Below are 22,611 nucleotides of genomic sequence, written 5' to 3'. Positions count from 1 at the left end.
TTGAAGTACCCCTCCTCTGGGTTCTGCTAATACTTGGTATGACTCTACAAGATTGTAGCTCTCCGGTTATGTGTTTGTCTATACTGTAAACTTCTTGTGAGCTCAGTGTTTTGTTCATTTTTCTAGCACTAGAACCTATAACTGGGTTGAGTGGTGGCCCTCAGAAAGACATGTAGACCTGGTGGTGCAGTTGATAAGAATCCACTTGCCAATGCAGGGTTATGGGTTCTATCCCTAGTCCGGGAAGACCCTACATGCCATGGAGCAACTAAGCCCATGTGCCACAACTACTGAGCCTGTGCTCTACAGCCCACCAGCTGCAATTACTGAAACCATCACACTTTAGAGTCCGAGGTTGCAAACAAGAGAAGCCACCAAAGTGAGAAGCCCATGCACCACAACACAGATACGCAACACCGCTTGACATGACTAGAGAAAAACCACTCACAGCAACAAAGACCCAGTGCAACCAGAAAAAAAACAGGGTATGTACATGCTTTCATTCCCAGGACCTGTGACTGTGACCATGTGGTCCTTGCAGATCTAGGCAACTCCATGGGTAGTAGATCCAATGCCAAGTGTCCTTATCTGAGACACGGAGGAGGGGAAGGAGGCCATTTGAAGATGGGGCAGGGGTGGAGCAATGCAGCTGTAAGAAAGGACCACCTTAAAAAAAAAGAGAGAAAGAAAAGAAAGCACTGCCTGGATATCAGAGGCTGGAAAAGGCTGGGACAGATTTTCCCTACAGCCTTGAGAAGGAACACATCCTACCAAAACACAGACTTCTGGTCTCCAGAACTGTGAGCGAATAAATCTGTTAAGTCCGTCAGTGTGTAATAATCTATCACAGCATGTAGTCCTAGGGAACTAAGAAATTGCCTCATATATAATTTGGCAGTTGTCTAATTGCATAACAAGTCACCAATACTAAGCACCTACCAGCTACCAGGCACTTTTTCAGGTGTTTGTCAGATGTTCTGAAAGCCAAACTGGAGGACAGGTAGAAAGGTGATTTTGGAAAAAGCATAAGCAGAAGTACAACACAGAATGAGCTCAGAGGATAAGAGTGTTATCATCTGAATTCTCATTTAAATGAGCTGACTGCAAATGAAGCTTTTACTACTCAGATGGGCAAGAAGATCTCCAGCGGGAGTTCATCAGCTTTTTTGCACCAGCCAGTCAGCTTACTCAAAAGCTCGTGAGATCTTGAAGACAAAGATATAACTAAGGAATGGATAAGCAACCAGGCCCTACTGTACGGCACAGGGAACTTTACCCAGTGTTACGTGGCAGCCTGGATGGGAGGCGTTTGGGAAAGAGTGGACACATGTGCGTGTGCGGCCTAGTCCCTTTGTTGTTCACATGAAACTATCACAACATTGTTAATCAGCTATCCTCCAGGATAAAATACAAAGTTAAAAACATAGAGCTAAAGAAAAAAAGGCACAAGTAGCAGCCAGGTGAGTTAAAGTACAAGAGTCGAAAAATATCAAAATCTAATTGAGCACAGTTTCCAAACACATGGAAACTTAAAACTCGATGTTTTTCATAACATTTTTTGGTTTCATAACCTTAGAGGGCTTATAAGAAATGGCATTTCTTATAGCAAATGAACAGGTAAGTTCAACAATTCTTTTTTTTTTCCTGAAAAATTACTTATAAAACGAAATACTTTAAGAGTGGGATACACGGGCAGCGGTGTGCGAGTCAGTGTTTGGCAGCCAGCTGGGAGTGTGGAGCCCTAAGGGGAGCACTCATTGACTTCTGTGGTGTGAATACATCCAGCATGACGGATCTCAAGGTATGAACATGATGTCAGCTGACTGTCACTATTCCTGAAAATGTAATAATTGCTTGCAGGCTCCAGTAGAGCAATAAGTCAGGGGAACTAACACAAAAGAATCTCCAGAGATTTAGACGAAAGGAGACGCACACTGACGTGAGGGCTCCCCAGGTGGCACAGTGGTAAAGAATCCACCTGCCAAGGCAGGAGCCGCAGGAGAAGTGGGTTCAGTACCTGGGTGGGGAAGATCCTCTGGAAGAGGAAGTGGCAGCCCACTCCACTATTCTTGCCTGGAGAGCCTCATGGACAGCGGAGCCTGGTGCGCTACAGTCTACAGGGTTGAAAAGAGTCACACACGACTGAGCATGCATACACACACACTGATTTAATGTAAGAAAACAGGAGGCTGAATAATGGCTCTCAGAAAAATGGAACTAATTATTTGGATCATACAAAGGAAAAAAAGTAGCATCTTTAAAATGATCCCATTTTTGTTATGACCCTGTATCTCACCACCTACCCACAGATACAGAGAAGTATTCACACCATGTTGCTCTATCTCTGCATATGAAATGTACAGAAATATACTGGTTATGGTAAGGGGAAGTCCCTTGGAAACGACTAGGAAAATTTTTCTTATCTAAGAATTGAGAACTGATGGACTTTGCTGGCAGCTCAGTGGTTAGGATGCTGTGCTTCCAAGACGGGGGATGCGGGTTCAAACTCTGGTCAGGGAACTAAAATCCCACAGGCCCAGAAGCCAAAAACGAAAAATGGGAACTAAAAACAACCTAACAGCCCACACTTTTGTTAATACTTAAGACCAAACAAAGGTAATTTAACAACTGGTTTTAGGCAATTTACTCCTGAAAGACAAGCCTATGAATCACCTAACACAGCCTGATAAGCAGGAACAGCAGCATCACACTCATTAGGTACCTCATTAGGTACCTCGCCTTCTGGGAGGAACATCCCATGCTCTGATGTCATAACTGTGGCTCAACTTCCATCAGTCCTCCGCCTTGCAAAACACACCTTGAAAATTATCTGACTCGGGCCCTAAAACCATGTTAAGAGTCTTCACTAACTTCCCTATTTGAGACCCTACTTATAGCCTTTTGACCTCCATTTTCTACTATCAACATTGATGAGTACAAAGCCATTCTGAAAATTACATCTGCACCCTATTTCCTCTCCTTTTGGACGTTGTTAGGGTCTTCTCTTTATCCCTGATGTTTTGCCTTGGTGTGTATGTCTTCACTCAGCATCCTGGCTTCTAAGAGGCCCCTTTAATGTAAAACCCATACATTTAAAATTTGTTTGAAATTGCCCTGTCCTTCCCTTACTTTCTGTTCTCTCTTTGGAACTCCCACTGGTCAGGCGGCAAAGTTCCTGGATTAGATAGATATAAATAGATTGATTTACCTTTGCTTTTTCAGCTATTTTTCATCTTCTTGTTCTCTCCTGTGGGAGGTTTTTTCCTTCAAACTCTTTATCTGAATTTCGTTACTATAGTTTTTTCATATGGTTAAGTTCTTTAAAAAAATTATTTTTAATAGAAACACACTATTTCTAGAATCTTTTCATCTCTCCGAGGATAATTTAATGAGTTCTGAAGTTTTCCTTTAAATTCTACTTCTTACTGTTGGTCTGTCGTTCACTTTACAAGTATTTCTTAAATCACCAGAGAAACACTGGTAAACAAAGACATCTTTTCTAAAGGAAAAATACATTCTTTAAGTATCTTCTATGAAAGTATGACTGCATTGTCAAACAAAAAGAAAAGCCACTAACCCCCCACTGCGGTAGGGGGGGAACCCATTGTGTTCTCAACCAGCCAATATATATTTTTGGACACTCAATGATATTAGGTAGCTTCTTCTCTTGGACCTAGTTTTTAAAATGACAGAAGAGTTCTGATCCTTGCATAAGAACTCTCATTTAGAGAAATGTACCCAATGAGAAAAACTGCAAGTGCTTCAAAGCTGAGAAACCATTAACTAAAACTGGGCTGAAGAGAATTTGGATTTTGACACTCATGGGCAAGCCATTGAGAATTTTGGAAATGGCTCTTAGAATTTCTAATTTATACACAATTTCAACCTGTAACGGTCTATTTTTTAATCTAGTAGCTATAGCCTCTGGTTAGCAGAAACTTTATGTGACCTTTGCCCCTAAGGCCAGGATTACTATATTCCATCCATGCAAGAATAAAATGCTGTGCAAACAACAGCAACAAACAGAAAATACCGAGTTCAGATTTTTAAAATCATGTATTGAGAGATATACTCAGTAAAACTGGATGGCGAAATGACACTGGAGGAGTTTATTTCATTAGGAGCTGCCATCTTTACAAAAAATAAAAATAAGCAATTATGTGTGTGCTAAGTTGCTTCAGTCATGTTTGACTCTTTGCAACCCTATGGACTGTAGTCCAGCAGGCTCCTTTGTCCACAGGATCCTCTAGGCAAGAATACTAGAGTGAGTTGCCATGCCCTTCTCTACGGGATCTTTCCAACCCAGGGATCGAACTCGCATCTCATGTCTCCTGCATTGGCAGGTGGATTTTTTATCACAAGAGCCACCTGGGAAGCCCAATAAGCAAACTAACAGAAAGCAACTCTTAAGAGTCCCTTAGACAAAACTGTACTCCAAAGCTCTAAGGTCGGGCTTTCATCCACTAATGATGTCAGATATCTGAGTTGTCTTCTCATGTCAGATACCCAGCATACAGAAATCACCTAATAAATATTTGTTGGTTATCTTATTCACCATTCTTACAAAGTCCTTGCCATGATATAGTTTACATGCCACGGAGGGAAGAAAGATAAATTAAATAATATTACTTCAGGTAATGACTGATGCTATAAAGGAAATAATGGAGAGTAAGAGGTAAGAAAATGAGACAGGACGAGATAGAATATTCAGGAGAGGGCTTTCTTTGTGAAAGATAGATGGAGGAAGGCAAGAATGAAAGCCATACTTAGAAGGCTGCCATGTTAGTCTAGGTAAGAAAGAAGAGCTTAGACTCGTATGGCAAGGGGGAACCTGGTTAAGAGTTTGACCTGGGATATATATTGAAGGTATTGCTGACGGACTGAACACAGAATGGGAGCCAACTAAAGGGGCCAGTGATTTTCAAAGTAAAAATTGAGACAAAGTGAACCTGTGAAGTTCACATAAAACATGAGGTTGGCACATTTGGGAATATAGCTGGCTCTGACTAGGAAAGGCAAGACATCTGTTGGATATTCACATGTACTTTTCGTAAGTGTTTGAAAAGAGGGCTGGTATGTCATATACCTCCTCTAGTTCCCCAAATCATCCAGGAAACTAGTATCCTCACCTCCACCTACACAAGCCATGAAATTCCATAATGAAAATAAAGAAAGCATATTCTCAGAGGAAGTTCACATTTATAGTCCCTGAAATAAATTCACGTTTGAAGTTCTGAATCTCAACATCAAACACAGAAATAGCTTTTAGCTTCAGAAATGTCACAGACCACAGAGATAAGGAGATTGCCACCAAATTCACTGAAAGGACTGATGCCAATACTTTGGCCCCCTGATGTGAAGAGCCAACTCACTGGAAAAGATCCTGATGCCGGGAAAGACTGGGGCCAGGAGGAGAAGGGGATGACACAGGATGAGATGGTTGGATGGCATCACCAACTCAATGGACACAAGTCTGAGCAAACTCCGGGAGATAGTAAAGGACAAGGCAGCCTGGTGTGCTGCAGTTCATGGGGTCACAAAGAGATGGACACAGCTTAGCAACTGAACAACAATGCTTAGACCACTCCCTTTTTCAAAGAGAAAACCCACCAGCATCTGGAATCACCACAGTACTACTATCTGAAACAACACCCACAAATACAGGGTAATCTTTAGCAGGTTAGAATATTCATTAGGATGAACACAAAACTAAGTACTCATTTAGGGGGAAAAAAAGCTTACATAACATTTCAAAATATTATACAAATACATAAATACTTTCCAGGAAAACAATTTTACATTAAATCTCCATCGACTGCTTCTTTAAAAAAAAAAAAATTATTTACTCATTTGGTTGGGCTGGGTCTTATGGGTCTTAATTGAGGCATGCAGGATCTTTTTTTTCCCTCAGCGGCAACATACGGGATCTAGTTCCCTGACCCAGACCAACAGGGAAGTAAGTCCTCAACTGCTTCTTTCGAGAAACATGATTTCACTTTCATATCTTTACTCAACTTCCCACACCTTCCCCTCCAGTCAATCTCAGATCTCACTGAATACCTTTAAGGAGATACAATCTGGGTGGAAAGAAATGAATAGCCTGGTTTTTCAAGAGTTTGTAACACTATCTCTAGGTTTTTAGCATATTTTTGACTCAATAAAACAAAAACATCTATCTCAGAGTCAGAAGACTCAGATGAGGTAATGCATATAAAGCATTTGGAACCTTACCTTGCAGACAGTAGATATACCAACTTAAATTTTAACATGTAATACTTAAATTCAATCTTTTTGTTACTGTACCACATTTATCTATTGCACATAATTCCTCTCACTTGCGGTGAGTTTCTCATCTCACATTTGGTTCTCTTCAGGGCAAATGTCCCACTCCATTGTATACTTTCCCATCTGTCAGGACAGATAAAATGCAACCTTCTCCAACTTTCTTCATTTCCCATCCATGTGCTTTTCAACTTCAGTGTACCAGTGATGGCATTTATCACATTCTAATCAGGCACTCCAAGAAATCAAAGTTTCAAACCACTTGCCCATTCTCCATGAATTTATTATCTCCTCTATCCCAATTCCTTTTCTTTATCCAAGATTAAGACAATTACTGCAGTGAGGTCACTTACCTTTTCTTCTTTTAGCCCCAGATTATTTCAAGCAGACTGCCCTGACTCCCAGAGGAGGGTAGTAGGTCTAGACCAGTATGGGCTGTGAGCCTTCCTGGGCTCGTCCCAGAAATGTGTCAGCAGTTCAGCTATAAACAGTCTCACAACTTAAGTGATCTATATAGGGACAGAGAAGTCATTTCAAGTTATAACTACAGAATGGAACTGCATTTTTTTACTTAAGTTTTTTGCCCAACGTACACTTATCATACTTGAAATGTTCTAAGCGTAGATACGTCCCCGGTGTCGAGGGATAACCCGAGGTGTTCTAAAGCAGTGGTCCCCAGCCCTTTTGGCATCAGAGACGGTTTCATGGAAGACAGTTTTTCCACGGACTCAGGTGGGGGAAGGGGGATGGTTTGGGGATGATTCAAATGCATTGCATTTTTGTGCATTTTATTTCTATTCTGATTACACCATGATATATAATGAAATAATTACACAACTCATCATAATGCAGAATCAGTGGGAAGCCTTGGTCTCCCTCATTCTCTTTAAAATACAGACATACGTGTATATATATATTCAGATAATAGTTATGCATATATCCCTCCCCTGCTGCTCACCTCCTGCTGTGTGGCCTGATTCTGGGGACTGGGGACCCCTATTCTAAACCACTGGAAGCTTCTTCCAATGGCCTGAGAGTGCCTAGCTCTTACTGAGTCCAGTTTTCCAAGACATATAGTTTCTTAGAGTACCTTCCAAATGCCCCTGAGCCAGTCAACAATCTTCCTAAGACAGCAGGCTGACTGGCAGTCCCAGTCATGTGAACTACACATGCTTGTTACTAAGGAAGGCGTCCAGGCTCACCTTGATCTCTGATCTAACAGCCTGACCCCCCAGCACTAGCACCACACATCCAGCACCTCTGACAGATTAAAATTACAAGCCACACGAAAGGCGGTATAGTCACTGACCAAATCAGCTGTTCTCTGTTTGCCTTTACTAAACTTATTTCTTAATCTTGGCTGCATGTTGCAAATCACCCACAGAGCTTTGGAAAAGTGATGCCTAGATTCCAATTCCAGAAATCTTTTTTGTTTTTTTCGTTTTGGTTTTTTGGCCACAAGGGATGTGTGATCTTAGCTCCCTGACCAGGGATTGAACTTGCAACCCCTGCATTCTCGCATTAGAATGCCAAGTCTTAACCACTGGACTGCCGGAAAAAATATTAGTCACTCAGTCATGTCTGACTCTTTCACAGTCCCATGGACTATAGCCTGCTAGGCTCCTCTGTCCATGGGACTCTCCAGGCAAGAATACTGGAGTGGGTTGCCATTTCCTTCTCCAGGGGATCTTCCTGACACAGGGATAGAACCCAGGTCTCCTGCATTGCAGATGGATTCTTTACCGTCTGAGCCATCAGCAACTGCCAGGGAAGTCCCTAATCTCAGAGATCTTGATGTAATTAATGTATGTGTAGTGGGGGGACGTAAGAGGTGATGAATACTGGGATTAAAAAAAAAACCTCAGGTGCTTATATGATACACAGAATTTACAAACTCGCTGTTGTACATGAAAGACTATTTTTACATTAACCCTTATGCTGTGGGTTGAACTGTCATCCCCCACCATGGGCTTCCCAGGTGGCACTAGTGGTAAAGAACCCACCTGCCAATGCAGGTAGACATTAAGAGATGTGGGTCAGAAAGATCCCCTGAAAAAGGGCACAGCAACCCACTCCAGTATTCTTGTTTGGACAGAGGAGCTTGGCAGCCTGGAGTCCACAGGGTCACACAGAGCTGGACACAACTGAAGTGACTTAGCACACATAAGCTTCAACTGCTATACCACCCACCTCCAAGAAAAAATTCCTAACTCCCTGTACTTTGTTTGGAAACAGGGTCACTATTAAGTTAAAATGAGCCCATACAGTAGGGTGAACCCCTAATCCAATGTGATTAATGCCCTTATTTATTTTTTTTAAAGGCCAAAGACCAGACACAGGGAGAACATCAACTGAAGACAGAGGCAGAAAAGGGAGTGGTACACCGGTAAGGGAACAAAGATTTCCAGCCAACCACGAGAAGCCAGGAGAGAGGCATGCGGCCATCTTCAGAAGGAACCGAACCTGCCAACCTGTCATTGCTAGCCTTCAGAACTACGAGTAAAGGCACTTTTGAGGTGTAAGCCACTCAGTCTGTGGTACTTCACGGTGGCTGCTGTAACAAACTCAACCACCAGTTCGCCTGAATCTGTTTATCGACCTTTTGGTTCTGACACGAGTGCAGCTCTCTTCCAGGACTTTTAACTTCTAAGTGTCACTCACCCAGCGCCATAATATACAGCACTACTTAATGCTTTCTTCCTCACTTACAATACATATTTGAGAATTCATGGTCTAAGGACTGTTAAAGAATGAACAGAACAAAAGAATGAACAGAAATAGGCATGGTACTTAAATCTCATGGAAAGGCAATCAAAGAACTGTCCAAATAAATTTAAAGTTGCAGACTTCCCTGGTGGGTTCAGTGGTTAAGATTCCGTGTTTCTACTGCAGCAGGGGACATGGGTTCGATCCCTGGCGAGAGAAGTTTCACACACTGCAATGTGGCCAAAACATTAAAAAAAAAAAAAAAAACTTTCCTGATGGTCCAGTGGTTAAGAATCCACCAACCAATGCAGGCAATGGGGGTTCAAGCCTTGGTCCAGGAAGATTCCACAAGCCAAGGGGCAACCAAGCCTGTGCATCACTACTACTGAGTCCACACTCCAGAACCCACGCTCTGCAACAAGAGAGGCCAATGCAATGAGAAGCCTGAGCACCACAACTAGAGGAGCCCCTGCTGACTGCAACTACAATAAAGAGCAGCCCCCACTCGCTGCAGCGACAGCAAAGAATAGCCTCCACTCGCTGCAATAGAGAAAGCCTGCACTCAACAATAAAGACCCAGCATAGCCAGAAACTAAAAATGAAAAAGTAAACAGAATTTTTAAAAATTGCAACTGTTGTTTGTATATAAGAAGCTGTAACCGGTGCAGTGATGTTCCAGGATTTGCCCTTATTATATCAAGTATAGCTGCTTTGCAGAGCAACACTTCAGCCAAGATCACCTTTGAGCCTCAGTTTCTACATTCAAATAATAAGGATTAATACACACTTATAGGCTGTTAAAAACATGGAGATCCAGCATGATAAACCTTTCATTAAAAGTCCCTCTAATAAATATTTCATTGTCTTCTTAGCATTGTATGAACCCCCAAGAAAGGCTGCAGAAAAAAATTTTCCGTGGGTGATCAAATAGAGAAAGATGAAGGCAAACATAAGACACCGTTACAAAGCATCAAACTGTCTAATTTCTTCTAAGAAATTTAATTTTCTTATAAGAAAGAAATAGAATACTTGAAACAACTTGGAAATACTCACATTTTCTGAAACACATCCTCCCCACCAAGATAAGGTATCCGGGGAAATTAAGTTGTCCTCCATATGGAATGATGATAGAACTCTTGGCAACATCAGGAATAGGATGTCTCCATTCCACATGTCACTTTGATGACATTCTCAAATCTAAAGTCTTGATTATACCCAATTCTGTTTTCTGAAATCTCAAGAGTCCTTAACCCAGTCTTAAGGATCCCAGACTATTTTCTTCTCTAATTTCCCAATCTTATACTACATAGGCACTTGCTATTCTAATTAGCATGGGGTCCTTTAGTTATTATCATTCACGATTCAGCTTAAATCCAACCACTTCCGTGAAAAGGGTATCGAAAGCCCTGCTGTGCCCTCACACTAAGCTGCTTTAGTCATGTCCGACTCTATGAGAGGCTATGGGCTGCATGAATGCAAAAGCTCTGGGGTGCTCAACTGGGCTCCAACTCAAGTGCTAAAAATCTTCTACTGGCTTATTTTGTAAAATTATTTATACAAAGTCATGCTTGTAACATTCTGGGCTCTCGTGGTTATTAGATTTCACACCGAAGAGGGCTGAGAGCTAACAGTATCATTACAAGGAGAAACGTGAGGGAGGCAGATACTCAAAGAGTCTGAATTCACGCCTCCACTGGAGATACTGAGAGAAAATATAGGCCTGAGAGCTCCCTGGAAGGCGAGATAAGAGAAATTATAGATGAGGGAGCTCTTTACAGCATCATAGAACGATATCTGCTCATACTCATAGTCCAGGAAAACTCCAACTCTGTGCACTTGCTCTCTCAAGCAGACCCTTTTGAAAGGGGGAAAAGCCCAGAAGGTGTGATCAGTTCCCATGAGAGATCCTGTGAGCAAGACCTTATTTCCGGAGCTGTTTCTGACGGCGGAGCTCCTGTACACGCCCAGCTGCCACTGCGTCGCCTTGCCCACGTCCACCTCCCAGTAGTGCTGCCCTGAGGTGAAGCTCTGCGCACCCAGCACGGTGGCGCTGAAATCAAATCTCTCAGGGTGACCGGGTACACCCCGCTGCACGTTTCTAAGTCTCACACTTCTTAGATCCTCGGACAAGACCAGATAGGGATGAGCTGTTTTAGGGTCCAAAGTTATAGGTCCTGCAGGGAGAAAGAAATTTAGTTACCCGAGGGGTTCGTCAATGCCAGTGACTGATGACTTCAAACTTCAGGGGCTTCCTAATGAGATGGCACCAGTCTCAGCCACAAATACTGGAGAGGCAATCTAGGAGAGTCCAGATGAAGGGACCTCTGAGCTCTGTTTCAAGTAATGGTGGGACTTCTCTGGTGGTCCAGTGATTAAGAATCCACCTGCCAATGCAGGAGACATGGGTGCGATCCCTGGTCCGGGAAGATTCCCCATGCTGCAGAGCAACTCAGCCTGTGAGCCATAACTACTGAGCCCGTGTGTTGCAACTACTGAAACCCATGTGTCTACAGCGGGGTCCCGCCACAAGAGACGCCACTACAAGGAGAAGTCCATTTCCCACAACTAGGGAAAGTCTGTGTGCAGCAACAAAGAGCCAGCGCGGTCAAAAATAAATACTCAAATAAATAAAATTTTTAAACAAATGGACATCACAGAGAAACAAAGTCAGTAAGATAATGGAAGGAGATGCAATCAATCTGAGGAAGAAGAACAAAACAATGAATAATGGACTACGGAGAGCTGAAAAGCACCTCTCAAACCAGAAAGGAATTCTGCCAGGCCATAAGAATGACCTGACACCCAGTCCTGGCCCAGTATCACCTGAGACCCAAATCTAACTCCCTAAAGATCTTCCCCAAGCCTGGAACCAACAGGAGCACTGGAGTCTCCTATAGAGCAGTTGATTCATGACTCTGACCTGTGACTGAACTTCCCTCCTTATCTTAAATATCACCGGGGTGCAGCAGAGACATCTGGGAACTGCTGCCTGCAGGACCCTAACACTGAGTAAATCAAAAGTGAATACATTAGAGGCCTGAAAACCTGTGAGAATCCTCCAGAAAAATCAAGCTGAAGTCAAGAAGGCTCACTGTGATTTCTCATACTTGACTGAAAGTGGTAGATGTCTTCATATCTCTAACTGGTCCTTCTCATCTCCTTCTGTTCAGCCTCTAAATATTGTGACTTCTCAGAGATCGGCCCAGGATCTTCCTTTTTACTCCCTGCATATTCTTTTACCCTAAGTGACTTCATTTAGCCTCAGTTTTAAATATCTTCTATATGTTCATGAGATGGTTGGATGGCATCAGTGACTCGATGGACATGAGTTTGAGCAAGCTCCAGGAGTTGGTGATGGACAGGGAGGCCTGGCATGCTGCAGTCCATGGGGTCGCCAAGAGTCAGACACGACTGAGGGACTAAACTGAACTGATATGTTCATGACTTACTCCTTTTAAAAGATGACAAATACCAGTTGGACAAAACACAGCAATTTCAAACATTCTCCATCCAAAATGGAACTCCAAACCTATCCCTTCCCAGTTTCTACTTTTTAGTGGAACATATCACTTTATAGTTGGTCAAGCCATAAAACTGTAGCAGTCATTGATTTCTTTCTTTACCATCTAATCCACTAGAAACTTTTATGGGCAAGTGAAGATGCATCTCTGGACCTAATTCATATCAGTATTAAAGCGGTCTTAAAAACCACAAGCCTTGAACTTTAAATTTCGGCTTGTCCCAAGATCCTAGGATTTTCAGAAGACTGGAGGAAATAAATGCAAATTGTCTCTGGAAGAATGTACACCTTTTATTCCTATCTGAAAAGAACTTCTAAAAATAATATCTAAGGAAAAAAGGAAAGCTCACTATTTAAAAAATATCATTAACCACACACTCAAAGTGAGACTAGCAGAAAAAAATCTGAAGAACTTTACTTACTGGAATTGCCAGGCATAAACTCTACAATAAATTTTCCTTCTATGTTTAAAGAAAAAAGAAAAACTTCTAGTCCTATAGAATACAGGAAACTAAAAAAAGCAAGACTAAGTGGGTTTGACAACTAAATAAGATTATCTAGAAATAAAATATTAAAATAAAGTATTAAAATGCCAATGGATGATTACAAGGAAAGAAAGCTACAGAAAATATGCATTAACATAAATGCAAAAATTCTTTTAAAAACATTAGTACATACACTTTGGCAATATATAAAATGGATAAAACATTATCCTGGGAATGCAAAGTTGGCTCAACATACGAAGCAAACATAATTCACATTAACGAAGAAAAAATGGATATTTTGGTAGATACAGACAAAAACATCTCTTAAGTTCAACATCTGTTCATGATACGAAATCTTACTGAATCAGGAATAGATGGGGAACGTCCTCAACACGACAAAAGGCAGCTGTGGAAAAACCTACAGCTAACATTAATAATGGTCAAAGACAATCTTTTCTCCCTAAGACCAAGAAAAAGATTCTTACCACTCCTATTCACCATTACATTGAAGGTCCTAGTAAGTGCAATAGGTAAGAAAAATACAGAAAAGGCTTACAGACTAGAAAGGAAGAAATAAACTGATATTTAATTTCACTAATAGAACTAAAAAACACTTAGGTATCTGCCTAATTAAATACGTACAATATTAGCTGAAAACTATAGAACACAGTTGAGAGAAATCAAAGATGACCTAAATAAGTGGAGATATATCACCTTATCCCCATGTTGTTCTACAGACTCAGTGTAACACCAAGCAAAACCCCAGCAGGCTTTTTGTAGAAGTCAACAAGCTCACTTTGAAATTTATGTGGAGAAAGATCTAGAGTGGCCAAAATTATTTTTAAAGAAAAAATCTGGAGAACTCACAGTGCCCAATTTTAAGACTTTCTATAGAATAATCGATCAAGCCAGTATGATATTACCAAAAGGATAAATAACGATCAATGAATCTATTAGACTCAAAACAGGTCTATTCATTTTCAAGTGATTTTCAACAAATGATGTTAGAACAACTGAATACACATATATACAAAAAAGGAGGAGAGTTGTACCATATCTTGAATAGTATGTAAATAGTAACTTCAAATGAATAAGACCTAAGAGCAAAAACGAAAACTGTAAAACTTCTAGAAGGAAATCTTTGTTGCAGTAAATTTCTTAGGTCACAGAAAGAACAAACCATAGGAAAGAAAATGATAAACTGAACTTCAAAATCTAAAACTTCTGCTCTTCAAAAGATACTACTAGGTAAATGAAAATACAAACCATGGGAGAAATATCTGCAAATACAGAGTCTCTTTAAATCTTTCAGCTGTCTGGAATTTATACAAATATAAAATGTCCTGTGATCATGGACATGTGTCAACTTACTTTGCAGCACTTTGAGCATTTTGCTCATTCCTGTTACTTGGCACAAACTCAGGTCTGTGATTTGGGCGGGCTGTAGAAACTGATATAGTAGTGACTCACTCCTGTTACAGAAATGATAATCTCAGTTATCCATGCAGACCTCAGGCTCCTCCATCCAGTAGGTGGTTCTCATTGCTACCCGCATCCCAACACCTCCACCCTTGTGTGCTCACATATCAGACTGTGAATCTGACCCAAATGTTTCCAAAATGATTAACTTACCTTTCCAAAGCATATTTTGCATTCTATAGGATGAAAAAAGAGGAAAAAAATTACTAGGGGGTATTTGAGCCAAGACTTTTGTGACTTGTGCTCATGAAAATATTTTCTCTCATAATAACAAAACTCGATTTCCAAGTAATTTCTTCAGCCTCATGATGCTAATTCTCAGATATCAAATTTCAACACTGAACAGGAAGTCAAAAAAATGCTTGAAATCACTGTTATATTCCCAAGGGAAATAATCCTCTCTACTTCACATAGAGGATGCTCCTCATTCAAATTCTGCCCATCTACCTGATTTCTATACTGGGGGCGGCAGAAACTTAGCCTGCTACGCTGGGGTCGGTGGCTGGAACCAGGTCAGGAACTGAACGTAACTGGGTCACACCTGTCTGTGCTGTCTGGAATGAGGCTTGGCTCTACGACAGAACCTAACTGTTTATGTCCAGGTGCATCTGGATAGTTTTTTGTTTTGTTTTGTTTTTTGGATAGTCTTTAAAATATAAAAATGTACTTATTGAAAATGGTAACCATGTTGTGCTGTGCTTAGTTGCTCAATCGTGTCTGACTCTTTGCAACCCCACAGACTGTAGTCCGCCAGGCTCCTCTGTCCATGGGATTCTCCAGGCAAGAATACTAGAGTGGGTTGCCATGCCCTCCTCCAGGGGATCTTCCCAACCCAGGGATCGAACCCAGATCTCCTGCATTGTAGGCAGATTCTTTACCATCCAAACCACCAAGGAAGTCCCAAAGCATGCTCCTGAACAAAATTTAAAGTATACAATACTGGGAATGCCCTGGCACTCACTGGACTCTGCGTGTGTGTGTGTGTGTGTGTGTGTGTGTGTGTGTGTGTATGTGTGTGCTGAGTCTGAATGCTCTGGACTCTGCATTCTCACTCCCAGTGTGTGTGTATGTGTGTGTCTGTGTGTGCGCATGCGCATGCACGCACGCAGTGAGTCGTGACAAACTCTTTGTGACCCTATGGAGTGTACCCACTAGGCTCCCCTGTCTATGGGATTTCCCAAGCAAGAACACTGAAGAGGGTTGCCATTTCTTCCTCCAGGGGATCTTCCCAACCCAGGGCTGGAAATCTGCACTGCAGGCAGATTCTTTACCGATGAGTCATTGGGGAAGCCCACTTACCCTACTAAAGGGCATGTCAATTCAAACTTAACTATTGATCAGTGAAGCAGCTCTGTACATACTATGATTTTAGGATGAGTCATAATGCTTCTGACAGTCTTCAAGTAGGCCTGAAGATCACTGGGTACTGTATTCTAGCACTGACTCCTAATGAGGACTATCCACATCTCATTTCTCAAATACTGTAGTGAAGGTTATTTCCAGACTCTTACCTGGAGCAACACTGAGGCGGGCTGCCTACACTTCCTCTCGAGCTCCGCGGTGATCTGCTGGAGGCTGCAGATCTGTTCAGAAAGCCTGACTTCACTCTCCTTCAGTTTCTTCATGTTCTCTCTCCCCAGAAAGTTCAGTCTCTGCAGAAGCATCTCTTTATTCAACAACTGGCAGTTTCTCTTACTGGCTAATTCAACCATCTCGTTAAAAACCCACTCTATTGCCTGCCAACCCAGAAACAGAAGTAACTGGATAAGGCCAGGATATTCCTCTGTGTCAAGCAAGATACCTCAACAGACCCTTGATTCTCTGACATACTGTATCTATTCTGATGTGGACAGTATCCTTCTATCTACTTAATCAGTTCACAACTTGGACTTAAAACAGGTCACTTTTTTTTTCTTTTGGCTGTTCAGTTTTGTTCAGGAAGTTTCTTATTTCCTTCATTAAAACTAAGACTTACTATAAGTTAATTAAAAATTAAATTCAACCAATAATAAAAAACATAATCAAACCACTGATACCAGGTTCCTTCCTACTCTTGCAAAGATGCTCCATCTAGGCACGTATGAGAATGTTCATGCTATTTTTTTCTTAACACAAGTGATGTCATATTCCACTGCTGATCTGGCAACTTGCTTTTTTTAATAGATAATATGCTCTTGGAGAGCATTCCTTATCCATACATATTAAAGCCATGTTATCTTTTCTAAACGCTAAAGAGCATTCCATTGTATGTCCTATACAATGCATTTCATGAGTCCAATATTGATGGATACAGGTTGAATCCACTCTCCTGCTATCAACAAATGTTAAAGTAATAACAACACTTAAACTTACATTTACATTACACAATAATGAACACATGTACAAATACTATTTAAAGAGCTTCATGTAGATTATCACACAATATTATGAACTCAGGGCCATTATCATTTTACATCTAAGGAAAGTAAGCCAAAGCTTAAGCAGAATGTCTAAAGCCACCTATTGTCATTCGGTTGCTCATTTGTGTCTAACATTTTGTGACCCCCATGGGCTGTAACCCACCAGACTCCTCTGTCCGTGGGATTTCCTAGGTAGGAATACTGGAGTGCATTGCCATTTGCTCCTCCAGGGGATCTTCCCACACCAGGTACCGAACCTGTGTCTCCTGCACTGAAGGCGAATTCTTTACCACTGAGCCACCAGGGAAAGTGGCCAACTAGACTTCTAAATTATAGAACTCAGTTAGGAATCCCATCAGTTTGGCTTCAAAGACTATCTCTAAGCCATGGCTCTATACTGACATCATTTTACAACATCCCTTATGAATGTGTCTTTTTATATGCATGCACGGAGAAGGCAATGACACCCCACTCCAGTACTCTCGCTTGGAAAATCCCATGGATGGAGGAGCCTGGTAGGCTGCAGTCCATGGGGTCGCTAAGAGTCGGACACGACTGAGCGACTTCACTTTCACTTTTCACTTTCATGCATTGGAGAAGGAAATGGCAACCCACTCCAGTGTTCTTGCCTGGAGAATCCCAGGGACGGGGGAGCCTGGTGGGCTGCCGTCTATGGGGTCACACAGAACTGGACACAACTGAAGCGACTTAACAGCATATGCATGCAAATATATCTGCAAAACAAATTATCAGGAATAGAACTGTGGGGTGACTATATATATATATATATACATTATTTTAATAAAAGCATAGTTTTAGCTCTTCTTGCTTTCATTTCCCAAATATTGTAAGGATGCCACGTTGCATATCTCACCTGTAGTGTTTCCTGGAACTTCTCCTTTAGGTTCATGGCAAACTCCATCAGCTGGTTCTGACTGGTTTGTCTCAATTTCAGGTTGAATCCACCTTGCAGGCTTCGCAAGTTCATCTCATTTTCTTCAGTCATCAGCCGGATCCTTACGCTATATTCAGACTCAATCATTTCTTTAAAATTCTGTTCCTCTTTCTTCATCAAAGACACAGAAATGACAGATTTCAGGTTAAATACTACAGACAATTATTTATGGTCCCTTTCCATCTATAATTCTAATATAAATCCAAGGAAATATAACGTACTGGGAAGGGAATAATAGGCATAGATACAAAGGACAAAGGGAATTTCTGGGTCAACATCAGCCAAGATATCAACACAATTTTAGAACATGAAATGCAGATAGAGAAATGTTCATTGACAGGAAACTGAGGAATCTACACAACTTCAGGACCAAAGAGCAGGAGATCAGGAAAACTGGAAGGTAGGACCAATGGCTTTTGCTGATGCTTTGGACAGTGGATGAGAGGAGAAGAGCAATCAGTGGGTAACCCCAAGGTTTTTAGGAACAGAGCTGCCAAAACATAAAATGCAAACTATGGATGGGACAGATTCTAGACATGGGGAGTGTATCAGCAACTCCGTTTAGGATATGTTGATTTTGATAAGTCAGCCATCCAAGGAGAGATACCAGGAAGAAAGTTGGACATGAAAGCCCACTCCTTGGAAAGTCTGAGCTACAGACATATATTGGGAGTAGTTGGCTTAACCACTGTATTCAGGGACTTCCCTGGAGGTCCAGTGGTTAGGACTCTGCATTTCCACTGAAGGGGCACTGGTTCGATCCCTGGTCAGGGCACTACGATTCCACATGCAGCACAGTGCAGCCAAAACAACCACAACAAAATGACCATATTTAACCTCATGACACTGCTGAGTGAACATTTATCAAGACACTGACTATTCTCACCACTTCCACTACCCCTCCCGCCACAGTTCACCATCACCTGCCCCTGATTATTGCCAACAGTCCCCTTCAAGTACTCCCTGCCTGTGATCTCACACTCTTACAGTCTATATATTATTTTTCAGCTTCTGTTCCCTTAACAGACTTTCACAAGATATTGACTATAGTTCCCTGTGCTTTAGAGTACATCCTTGTTAATTTTCTATTTTATATATAGTATTGTGAATATGTTAGGGCTTCCTGGGTGGCTCAGCAGTAAAGAATCGGCCTGCAATCCTCCTGCAGTGCATGTCAATGCCAAACTCCTAATTGACACGCCCCGAATAGAAATTCTTACATTGACCTTTAAATGCCTTCAGGATTTACACTGCCACATCCAAAGTACAAACGATGCTCAATCTCCTATGGCATTGTTAACTGCACTATCAGTCTTTTTTATATTTATAAATAAGGTATAAAAATGCCATCTCTCTAACAAATTTAATATAGTTAATTTGTATTTCTCTTAACACGAGCGTATGAACCAATTCAGTCTACTCAAAAGATTATCTGCATTTGCTTTTCTGCGAGCTCTCATGTCTTTGATCATTTCTCTATTGAGTGTCTAGTCTTCTGCTACTGACATTTTGTTTTTGTTGCAGTATCTTAGTTCCCTGAACAGGAATTGAACCCATGTCCCTTGAAGTGGAACTGTGTCCAGTCTTAACCACTGGAGCTCCAGGGAAGTCCCCTGCTTATTAAGAGCTCTTTATACATGAAGAAATTAATACTTTTCCTACCTATGGGTTTTTAAGTAGCTTTTCCTGCTGTGCCATTGGTCTTATGATGCTGTTTATGTTATTTGCTAGCCAACATTATAGGTAATTTCCGCCCAAGAATCAAGATAAGCACTGACCTGCATCATCACCATTCTTTCTTGTTCATCAGCCAGTATGATTTTAGCTGCTTCAAGTTTCTCCTTCAATGTGTCCAACATCTCCTGGAATAATTTCTGCAGAGAAATATATCACAGTAATTGCTTTACAACAGCTAGATTCCTAACCTTAGACAACTGAAAGGCCAATAGCCCTGACTACACGTGGAAGGTCTGCATATGGTACTTATCTAGTATTCCGTTGATCAACATCAACTAAGGGAATGGCCTTGAAGGATCAGAATACCTGTTCCCCAAACAAATAAGGTAATTAATGAAAAGAGGAGGCAGCCAGAATGGCAGGGTGGTCTGGGATCTGTACGAAGCTTACCCTGTACTTCTCGGCCGCCTCTGGCACTTCATTCACCACCACGGGACTCCCACGCTCCTGGGGCGGGAAGCTGCGGCCACAAACCGCCATCTGGTCACCACTGCGGAACAGCTGCGATGGCAGCGGGCGTGTCTCACAATGGACACCTCCTGGGGTGTCTTGCTCTAACTGGGAGCAGAGCCTTTTGGACATCCCGGCAGGTGGCCCTCGGTGGAGATGATCAGGCTATTTCTAAGGCGGTATACACCTCCCCACACGCCGAACGGGAAAGGAGTGCGGGGTTCTAGGGCAGACGCACTCGGCAGCCTCCGTCCTCCGCAGTCAAGGGTCCTGGACTCTTTGGATTCCAGCAAACCTTCTGCAGCCACGAGCCTGAGGAATGAGACACGATGAATTTCACCAATGGTCAAGTTCTCCGAGAATTTCAAGTTATTGAAAATAATTAACAAGTGACAAAATAGCAAAGTGCTTCCCAGTAAGTCATTAAAGAAAAGAAAAATCACGCTCAAAGGAAAGCACACTGTGGCAAAGAGCAGGAAAGGAACTAATGGAACTAAAAGCAGACGGAACCTAGCCTCAGGCACTCCAGTCGCAAGCCGAAGGAATCCCTCACTCACCCAGTTGCTTGCAGAGATCCACAAAGTGAGGGCTCCTTAAACCAGACGGAGGGGAAGTGGTGTGTCGCCGCGTTCCAAGGAGGCGCTCCTTTTCAGGTCTGGCTTCGAGGCGCGCAAGCTTCTCTGCCTGAGAGGCGCTCTCGGGGGCTCCACAAGTGCGCATGCGCCTGACTGAGGCGCCATTTTTGTGCCTGAAGGGTAAGGCGTGTCACACCAGACTTGGCCGTTGAAGGATGTTTGCTAAAAAAATAAATAAATGAAAGAAAAAAAAGAAAGTTAAGTCGCTCTGTCGTCTCTGACTCTTTGCGACCCCATGGACTATAACCTACCAGACTCCTCTGTCCATGGGATTCTCCAAACAAGAATACTGGAGTGGGTTGTCATTTCCTGGGGATCTTCCCAACCCAGGGATCGAACCCAGGTCGCCTGCGTTGCAGGCATGAGGGAAGCCACAAACCCCAAGTAAATAAACCTTTTCAAAAATACTGAAGGGAAATTGCACATATTTATATGTACATATGGGATCTGGCCGTGGCGCTAGTGGTAAAGAACCTGCCTGCCGATGCAGGAGATGTAAGAGACATCGGTTAGATCCCGGGGTCAGGAAGATTCCCTGGAGAAGGGCATGGCAACCCACTCCAGTTATTCTTGCCTGGAGAATCCCGTGGACAGAGCAGCCTGGCGGGCTACAGTCCATGGGGTCGCAGAGTCAGACACGACTGAAGTGGCTTAGCGCAACACAGCACAAATGTACATATATGCGCTTCCTGGGTGGCTAAGCGGTAAACAATCTGCCTGCGATGTAGGAGACACAGGTTCCATCACTAGGTGAGGAAGACCGCCGCCCCCCACCCCCACCCCCACCCCCACCCCACCCCCACCCCCACCCCCACCCCACCCCCGACGCCCGCCCCTGGAGAAGGAAATGGCAATCAGCTCCAGTATTCTTGTCTGGGAAAGTCCCTGGACAGAGGAACTTGCCAGAGGGACGGGACTGAGCTACTAAACAACAAAGTATGTGCATAAATACATGTAGGTAATACATATATACATATGTACATATGTGCATATATACAAATATATTTTAAGAAAACAGAACAAGTGATCTATAATCCGTGCATCCCCATTTCCAGACAATTCTGATAACGTTTGAGCAACAATTCTACCTTTTCACTAGATATATTTTAATTATATTCTTAAAATGTATTACCTACTGAATTTGGAAGTCTTTCCCAATGAGGAATCGCCTTAGTTTCCTTGTCTAACCCCATCTGTAGCCATTGTCGATGACACTGTAACACCAGATATTAATTTCTCAAAATTCTCTAATTTACATTTGCCCATTCGGTCTCATTAGCCAGCTATTTTTAACAACATCTCTTGCAAAGAATTAACTTGAAAGAAAGCAGAACTCCGAAACTTCTATTTCTGGATTCATTGGCTTCTTTTTGCCTCTCATACTTGCAATTCCGCCCAAACTTGACCATCTACTGTGGAGCCCTATACCAAGGTCACAGGTGTGAAGCCCTGTACCAAAATCCCAGGATAAAAATCTCTGGAACTGACCAAGCCCCATAGCAACGGTTGCCATGAGCCTCCAGACCTAAACCGGCCAGTTTCCTGACACCTAATGACACCATTCCAGTAGGAATTTTCTTTCTTGAGGCTGTGAATATTGGCTGCAAGCCTGCCGAAGTGTTCGGCTCGCCCTTGAACCAACCCACTATTCTAATACTGTTCTGTCTCTCTCTCTCTCTAATAAACTTTATTCTCTTCTCATTCTGCCTGATGTCTGAAAATTCTTTTCCAGCCCATGCATGGACCATGACATCATCTAGGCCTTTCACTCTTTTTTAATTTTTAAGATACATGAAACAATAAAAATTCTGAAGCTGTTATTCTTATATATTCAATGTATGAAGACATTGTTCTTTTGCTAGGGCACATGCTAAAGCAGCAGACTTGATTTGCCTTTTCACTATGTCGACATTTGCACTGACAGTAGATGAAACTGCTGGTGTCAAGCAAGTAGCAGCAAACA

General features: G+C 42.2%; 1 protein-coding gene and 1 long non-coding RNA gene across 3 annotated transcripts; both read right to left on the bottom strand.

The window, feature by feature from the left end:
* Positions 1–1,630: 1,630 nt before the first annotated feature.
* On the bottom strand, positions 1,631–5,449 carry LOC129643148 (uncharacterized). The gene is made up of 2 exons (XR_008710110.1): positions 4,369–5,449; positions 1,631–1,978 (listed from the first exon to the last, which is right to left on the bottom strand). It is a non-coding gene; the product is annotated as an uncharacterized LOC129643148 (long non-coding RNA).
* A 4,512-nt stretch (positions 5,450–9,961) lies between these two features.
* TRIML2 (tripartite motif family like 2) lies at positions 9,962–21,400 on the bottom strand. Of its 2 annotated transcripts, XM_055567322.1 has the most exons (9): positions 21,325–21,400; positions 20,571–20,810; positions 20,252–20,325; positions 19,605–19,700; positions 17,746–17,937; positions 15,984–16,124; positions 14,626–14,648; positions 14,365–14,465; positions 9,962–11,162 (listed from the first exon to the last, which is right to left on the bottom strand). In XM_055567322.1, the coding sequence occupies exons 2-9, from the start codon at positions 20,731–20,733 to the stop codon at positions 10,591–10,593; spliced, it is 1,362 nt and encodes a 453-aa protein (XP_055423297.1). In that variant the 5' UTR covers positions 20,734–20,810; positions 21,325–21,400; the 3' UTR covers positions 9,962–10,590. The 2 variants fall into 2 exon arrangements, with proteins under 2 accessions (XP_055423297.1, XP_055423296.1); XM_055567321.1 differs by lacking the exon at positions 21,325–21,400 and having other exon boundaries at positions 15,984–16,208; positions 19,954–20,325; positions 20,571–20,645.
* Positions 21,401–22,611: the final 1,211 nt, after the last annotated feature.

The sequence above is a fragment of the Bubalus kerabau genome, chromosome 2 (assembly GCF_029407905.1).
Source record: "Bubalus kerabau isolate K-KA32 ecotype Philippines breed swamp buffalo chromosome 2, PCC_UOA_SB_1v2, whole genome shotgun sequence".
Lineage (NCBI taxonomy): Eukaryota > Metazoa > Chordata > Mammalia > Artiodactyla > Bovidae > Bubalus > Bubalus kerabau.
This window is presented reverse-complemented; position numbering and strand designations above follow the sequence as displayed.